At 52.2% G+C, this 8,193-nt stretch overlaps 1 protein-coding gene across 1 annotated transcript; it reads left to right on the top strand.

The window, feature by feature from the left end:
• Window positions 1-1,576: 1,576 nt before the first annotated feature.
• Window positions 1,577-6,827, top strand: CRYBB3 (crystallin beta B3). Its single transcript, XM_007947938.2, has 5 exons — window positions 1,577-1,651; window positions 3,096-3,214; window positions 4,384-4,516; window positions 5,349-5,491; window positions 6,662-6,827. The coding sequence occupies exons 1-5, from the start codon at window positions 1,577-1,579 to the stop codon at window positions 6,825-6,827; spliced, it is 636 nt and encodes a 211-aa protein (XP_007946129.2).
• Window positions 6,828-8,193: the final 1,366 nt, after the last annotated feature.

Below are 8,193 nucleotides of genomic sequence, written 5' to 3' on the forward strand. Positions count from 1 at the left end.
AAGCAGTTGGGGGCTGGAGATGAGCAAGATGACCCGATGGCCAGCAGGCCCAGTCGGGGGTGGACGACCTGGGCGTCTGCACTGTTTGCATGTCAGAGGAGGGGCAGGGTCTGAGCCCTCAGACAGGAGCTTGGGGCAGGGGGCTTCTGAAGACTGGGCACATCTGAGAAAGGGAAGTGGGCAGAGTTGGGGGTCCCCCAGGTGCCCAGAGCCCCTCCATGAACCCTGTTTCCTACTGAGACTGGGCACAGACTGATGGATGGCCCGCAGGCTCCCCACCCCTGTGGAGATGTCTGCCCACCCCTGTGTGCGTTAGAGTACAGGGGCCTCGACTGTGTGGCCAGTGTGGGGACACTGGGAGCATGTGTGGGCAGTAGCTGGGTGCAGGCCATAGATGGGGTACTGTATGTACCACTGTGGAGGTCTGAAATAGGCAGGTGTCCCATTGTGAGAGAGACAGAGACCATCCTGTGTGCCTGTGGGGGGAATGTGACTTTGTGATGACCGTGGGAGCCCGTGGGAGTGTGTGTATGTGTGAATCTGTGTGTGAGCGTGTGTGAGACACAGAGACAGACGGAGAGAGAAGGAGACAAAAAGAGAAGGAAGCAGAGATACAGAGAGACTGTCCTGAGCCCGGGGTGGGATGTGACTCTGTACAAGGACCCACTGCAGCCCATGTGAGTGTGGGTGTGTTTGTGGGTGTGGAATGTGAGTGCATGTGTGTATGTGTAAGTGCATGTGTGAGTGTGTGTGAACACACATGTATGTGTGCACACACCCATGTGCATGTGGTGATAAACTGGAGAGCAGTTCTTTGCGTGTCTGTGTGTGACATTCGTGAGAATCCTACCCTGTGACTGCAGGGGCCTGTGCTGTGTGGCACTGTGCCTGTTAACGATGAAGGCATAACCGTCCGCCTGTGTCTGTGTCTCTTTAACTGGCTGGTATGCAGTAAGTGCTCAATCCATGCATATGGATGAATAACTGGATGCATGGAACTGGGCTGGGGCAGGTGTCTGAGGATCGGGTACGTGTCATGCTTTCTCAGCATGTCTGTCTGTCCCCCACCGGTCCATGGTCTCCTGGCTCATCCTGTCACCGAGCACGGGCCTGGCCCTGAGTAGGCACTCGTGAAATGTTCACTGAATGAAGTGAGAGAACAGACTGTCGTCTGGAGGGTGAAGGTGGGAGGGCCCCCAGAGAGGAGCCCCCAGATGCCTTGGGCCTGTTCTCTGCACTAAAGCTCCAAGGCCATGATGGGGGGTGGGGCGGAGCAGCCAGGTGTGGATGAAAGGGCATGGGCTCAGGAGCCACGTCCCATGCCTGCATTTCCTCCCTGTGTGCCTCACTGGGCCTTGGTGGGATCCTCTCCCACTCCTTGTCCCCGCTCCATGGCCCACCGTGGTGGATGCTCAGTGGACATTTGTTGAATGACTGACTGAAGACTGATGGAGGTTGTTTGGCCTGAGTGTGTCCCATACTCACCCCCAACTCTGATCACATCAACACCTGGTTTCTCCCGGGAGGACCTGGTGACCGTTTTCCATTGGTTTGAAGCCGGAGGTGTCCCATGGAGATGGCAGAGCAGCACGGGATGCTGGAGCAGGCTGCAGCTGGCAAGAGCCACGGAGGCCTTAGCAGCGGCTACAAGGTACTGGGAAGGAGGGAATCCGGAGGCCCCAGGTTCAAGGCCACGCCCAGGCCTCAGAGTGCAGCGCCCCTCCAGAAAGGGAGCAGCAGCCCTCCCTCCATTTCTCTGCTCTCAACCTGCTTCCTTGCCTCTCCCCTCTTCTCTGTCCTCGTCTGCTGCTCTCTCTCTGTCTCCATAAGGTCACAGTGAGTGCCACAGAACTTGGCTTTAAGCTCTAACGCCGCGGCCTGAGCACAGCCCAGGCTCCTGGCTTTTCTGGACCTAACAGCTCCACCTTTTTTTTTTTTCAGTTTTATTGTGATTTGGGTGAAAGTTTACAGAGAGTAGTGCCTAAGGCATTTGACTGCTAACCAGAAGGCTGGCGGTTCAAACCCACCAGCCACTGCTGGGAAGGAAGGTTGGGCAATCTACTTCTGTAGAGATACTGCCTTGGAAACCCAAGGAGGGGGCACTGTGAGTCAGATCTGACTCGATGGCAGTGAGTGATCTTCCCAGGGGCCTTAATTTGAGATGGGGTGAGCAGATGGGATGACTGAGGGAACAAATGGGCCATTCTGAGGAGATTTTAGGCCTTTGCTGAGCATGGAGGAGTCCAGGAAGGAGGCTGAGGAGAAGCGGAGCACAGAGGCTCATGGGAACAGTGCAGGGCTGGTCCAGTGACTTCTAAGGGCCTTGAAGCTCTGAAACACCAGTATTGGCAAATTCCAGGAGTCACTGTCCACTGAGAAGGTGGATGGCCCTGCCATCCCTTCCTGCCTCCCTTTGTCACCCGTGAGCTGTTCCTCACCCATGCCAGTGGGGGAGAGAAAACAGAGGATTTAAGTGTGGCTCCGGGGCCTCCACCTATCTCGCTGTGCAGCTCCAGGCAAGTGGCTTACCCTCTCTGAGCCTGTCTTACCCCTTCTGTAAAATGACCAGAGCAAAGTCCTCCAGGGACTTCCAGGGACATTTGTGTTTCCAGGCAGGTGAGGGAGGGATAACCTTGGTCTGCCTTTGCAAAACATCTTGCTCCCCGGGAATGGGGCAGGCCAAGGCATAACCCCAGAGGTGGCAAACTGGTGTTTCGTTTATCCTGTGTAGGGTTTTGAAACAGGGGAAATTTCACATTAAGGAAAATATGTATTTCTGGCAAGTTTGGAACTAGGCCCACATTCTCTCATGGATTTTATTTCCCTACAATTCTCTCTTGAGTCACTTCATTCTGTTAGATTCTCCCACTGGCCCCGCCTGCAGTTACCTCCTTTTGCCATCCCTGGTTTAATTCATTGAGATTCCTGGAGGCGTTTCCCACTGCAGCCACTAGGGGGCAGTGCAGGCTTGCGGTGATGCTGGCTCCAGTCTGGTACCACGCCGAGCATGTGGAGCAGCTGGTACCGCTAATACCTCGTAAGCGGTGGGTTTGGAAGCCGGCCCGGTTGGGATGCTGAGGGTACTTTCCTTCCAGGTGATCCTGTATGAGCTGGAGAACTTCCAGGGCAAGCGGTGTGAGCTCTCGGCGGAGTGTTCCAACGTGACTGACAGCCTACTGGAGAAGGTGGGCTCCATCCGGGTGGAGTCGGGGCCGTGAGTACCAGATCCCCATCCCCTCCTCATACCCTGAGCCTTGTGAGAGTCAGAGATCCGTGTAGGAACCTTAAACCTGTTGTAGGGCCTTGGGCAACTCCCTTCCCCTCTCTGGCCTCAGTTTCCCCATCTGTGAAATAAGAGAAAGCCCCCAAAACCAAACTCACTGTCACTGAGTCAATTCTGACCCATGGTGACCCCCATTGGGTTTCCAAGGCAGTAAATCTTTACGGGAGTGCCCCATCTTCCTTCTGCAGAGCAGTTTGAACTGGCAGCCTCTGGTTAGCAGTCAAGTGCCTTAGACGCTGTGCTACCAAAGCCCCTTTGAAAGAAGAGTATTGAATGCAATTCTCTACCAAGCCTTCCGGCCCTGCGTTTCTAGGATAAATAGCAGGGTTTAGTGGAAAGAGACCAGAGACAGACAACCCAACACCTATCTCAGTGCCTGATGAGTGGGAGTCAGTCGTGCTAATTTGAATAACAATTACAACAGCTACAATGGACTGGATTGTATGCTTAACACATACAGTATCTCTGCAGCCTCCCAACAGCGCTAGGACAGAGTAACATTCTTATTATCCCCATTCTACAGATGAGGAAACTGAGGCCCAAGTGGTTAAGTGTCCTCTCTGTGACCACACAGTGAGTAGGTGGCCCACTGGGCTCTGAATTCTCACCTTTGGATGGAAAGTCTGGGCTCTGGCACTAACCATCCACGTGATCTTGGACAAGTTGCTTCCTCACCTGAGCCTCTGTTTTCCCCTCTGTCAAACGGGGATAATAATAGTGGCTAGCTCGGAGCGAGCTTTTGTGAAAATGAATGGACTGATGCGTCTAGGTATACCAGTATAGTAATCACGTAATTAAAGGGGGTGGCTTACTTACTGGGGGCCAGGCATTGTGCTGAGGACTTTTCTGAGTGCCCTCCCCCAGAGGCTAGACATAAAACGGATTTTCAGTAACGTTTCCCAGGCTGCTCTCCCGACCCAGAGTCGGAGACAGTTCCCGAGACATCCTATTAGCTCCTCCAACAATAGGCCCAGGAATCAGTAGTAGGGTTGGAGGGAGGGTGCAAGGTCAAAGGTCATCAGCTCTTGGACCCTGCCCACGCTAGACTTGAGTCCTCCCTCAGCTATGCAGGGGGGACCCAGGCCTCTTTCCTCCCACAGGTGGCTGGCATTCGAATGCAGGGCCTTCCGCGGGGAGCAGTTTGTCCTGGAGAAGGGAGATTACCCTCGCTGGGATGCCTGGTCCAACAGCCACCACAGTGACAGCCTCCTGTCCCTCCGACCTCTGCACATTGTGAGTACGGCTCCTGCCCCCTTCTAGGGGCTCCCACACGCAGGGCATGCTGGGAGCAGTTCAGGCCAGCCATTTCACAAGGTCTGTTGAGAGCTTGGCTGGCGTGGACCTAATCTGGGGAGGACCCTAGTTTTTCTTTCCTAAATGATTGTTTCAGGACAAGAAAAAGTTGATTAAGAATGGACATTGGCTAGGGGTCAGGCCTCCAAGGTTCATATCATGAATTAACCACCATGATACTGAGACGCCCCTTTGTAACTTTGTAACCCTACTAAAATCATGAGCCATGTGGTCTAGTCTCAGATCAGTTGTAAAAAAATACAGCCCAGAAAGTAACTTCAGAAGCTAAGCAAAAAGTTAACTACAGGATGGGTCAAGTTCACTTGCATTCCTCAAACACCCGGGAGAGACACAGTCCGCAGTGACACTTCACGTGTCTCTCTTCTCTCCCACCCATACTCCCACTTTCTCCTCCTCCCAACACAGTATCTGACTCCTCCTTAGGGAGGGGAAGCTGGGAGGATGAAATCAGAATCCACCTCAGTAACTAGCGAACCCTCACCGTTCAGCAACCTTGGTCCCCGGCCTCCCTCTCTGAGCTGCGGTTTCCCTGTCTGTAATGATGGGCTTCAACAAGACCTGAAAAGCCTCCTCTTGGGTTGTGCCCTGTGGCTCGCAGGTGCCTGAGTAACTGAGTCTCTTGAGTTCCTGTTCCCTCAGGCAGAGTTTTTTTTGTGTGTGGTGACTTGTTGACTGTTTCCTGATTTAGGAGCCTTCCTGAGCCCTGTTCTGGGTTTGGGACAGCCAGCTCACCCCCTGCTCTTGCCCCCAGGATGGTCCGGACCACAAGCTGCATCTGTTTGAGAACCCATCGTTCAGTGGCCGCAGGATGGAGATAGTGGATGATGATGTTCCCAGCCTGTGGGCTCATGGCTTCCAGGACCGCGTGGCAAGCATCCGTGCCATCAGTGGGACGTAAGGGACCCCATTCCTGACCCTTGCTCCTGCCTCTCCCTCTGATTGGCTATGCCCTGGCTCCTGACAGAGTCACTATGGGAGGATTCTTTCATGATTGACATTCCTTTTATCATTTATCTATCTATCTATCTATCTATCTATCATCTCTATCTATATCTATAATTTATTTTGATGTTTGACAGCCCTTGCTCCTCCATCCATCTCTGTCTCCCTCTAGAGTCCCCAGATGTGACTGTCCAATTGCTTGCATTCCTGGACCGTTGGGATTTCCAGGCAGCCTTGACTCATAATTTTATCTTTTTTTTTAGCAAATGAATTTTGTTTAACTCCCCCTTTGTGACTTCAGTCTTTACTCCTTTTCTGAACGTATCTGGGTCCTTAAGCTGATTCTTCACATTTTTTTCTCCACTCACTGTCCTGATCCTTCTTACCAGGGATTCCAAAATGTATGTAATTCTCTACATGTGGCCTGAGTAGAACATAGGAGTATAGGTTTATCACCTCCCTCTTTCTAGGCTTTATACCACTGTTAATGTGACCTTAGGATTATCTTTCCTTTTTTTCAGTGACTGTATTTCACTTGTGGACTTGTGATCTGGGACTGGGCCTTGAGAGTTGCCACCTCTCCCTGAAAATAACTCATTCAACAACTTTTTACTGTGCATCTACTATGTACAAGATATGAGGATACAGGGTGCGGGTGGGGATTCAGAACTACACAGCCTCAAGAATTTCACAGTGTGATAGAGAGACAGACAAGGGAATAGGTATTCACAGTTCTTTGTGAAAGCACTTGACACAGCCTAAGGGAGTTGGGAAGGCTTCCTGGAGGAGGAGACATCTGAACTGAGGCAGAAAATGTGAGAGTGAAAGAGGGGGAGGGGTAAAGATGAGGCAAGGAAAAGTGTTTCAGGTAGAAGGAACAGCACATGCAAAGGCTCAGAGACACAGCAGTTTCAAGGAAAGCAGGATGAGATGAGGCTTTCGTGAAGGGCCATGTGAGGACAGTAAGGCATTTGAATCCAGGCTGAGGGCACTGGGGAACCAAGGAGGACTCCTAGGGGAGAGAGCATGGTTAGATGCTAGCTTTAAAAAGCTCAGTCTGGTTGAAGGTGAGGGGATGGGAGACAGGCTGTCACTCTTCCTCAACCCTGATCCCCCCCGTAGGTGGGTCGGCTATGAGTTCCCAGGCTACCGCGGACACCAGTACGTGCTCGAGCGGGGAGAGTACCGGCACTGGAACGACTGGGAGGCCAGCCAGCCGCAGCTGCAGTCCGTGCGCCGCATCCGCGACCAGAAGTGGCACAAGCGGGGCTGCTTCCTTAGCAGCTGAAGGGTGCCTGGGCCCCGGCGGCCCCACCTGCCCTCCCTGGGGGCAGCAGGGGCAAGAAGAGGGGCTCCAGTGCTGGGCGAGAGTCTGCCTCTCCATGCTTCCCCGGAAGCCTCTCAATAAAGCCCGGGGTTGGTCCCCCACCTGCTATGGCACGCTGACTCACTTCACTTCCTTATGGGGTGCACAGGCTAAAGGGAGAGGGGCGTGGAGGCTCTAAGACCCCAGAGAAAGGGCTGAGAGGTGTGCTCATACCCAAGGCTCTAGTCCTTTCAGGTGGGACCACACGCTCCTCCTGCCCTAATCTTGTCCACCTGTCTTTCTCTCCATCTGAATATCTGTCAGTCCTTCCATCTGTGAGTCTACCTACCCATCCATTCATTGACCCTTCCTTCCTTCTTTCCTTTCTTCCAACCACTTATCTGTCCATCCATCCTTCCATCAGTTCTTCCTTCTATTTATTCTCTCATTGATCCATCCACCACCCGTCCATCCATCCATCCTTCCATCCATCCATCCATCCATCCATCCAACCTTTCATTCATCCATCCATCCATCCATCCATTCTTCTGTTTATTCTCCCAGTTACCCATCTATCCTACATCGCCTATCCATTCATCCACCCACCCACCCACCCATCCATCTGTCCATCCATATGTACATACATACAACTACCCATCCATATATCCATCCTTCTATCCACCCATCTAGCTTTCTTCCATCCATAAATATCCAACATTTCCCCTTTCTGTCTATCCATCTGCCAGTCTCTGTTTTCATTAATTAATTTGGCAAATGTCAGCCCTGTTCGAGGTCTGAGGTCACAGCAGTGAACAAACAAACCTGTCCTTCATGGAGCTCTCCTTCTAGGGGGGAGGGGACAGAAAATGAACAGACAAGTAGACATTGGATATGCCCAGAAGTGGGAAGTGCTAAGAACACTGAAGTGGGGAAGAGGATGGAGGTAATGGGAACTGGGACCCAAATAAACTGAGAATATCCAGGCAGAGAGTAGCAGGTGCAAAGGCCCTGAGGCAGGAGTGTGCTTGGATGATGGAGAAACAGCCGGAAGTCCCGGAGGCTGGGCTGGAGTGAGTGCGAGGCAGAGGATGGTAGGGGAGGGAGAGGGCCAATCACTAGGGTTTCAGAGACTCTGCAAGACTGAGTCTTCTCATGGGAGGAGGGAGCCATGGGAGCTTGAGAGGGAGAGACATGGCCTGATTTAGGGTTACATAGAATTATTCTGGTCTCAGAACAGGACTGGGATAAATAATAGAGGCAAAGACTAGAAAATATGCTTTAATCACATATCTCATTTTTCTGTGTTGAAACCTTTATATAAAGTAATAGCAGTTTCTATTAATATAAT

Source organism: Orycteropus afer, unplaced genomic scaffold (assembly GCF_000298275.1).
Source record: "Orycteropus afer afer isolate SDZICR_OR568_19922 unplaced genomic scaffold, OryAfe1.0 scaffold00197, whole genome shotgun sequence".
Lineage (NCBI taxonomy): Eukaryota > Metazoa > Chordata > Mammalia > Tubulidentata > Orycteropodidae > Orycteropus > Orycteropus afer.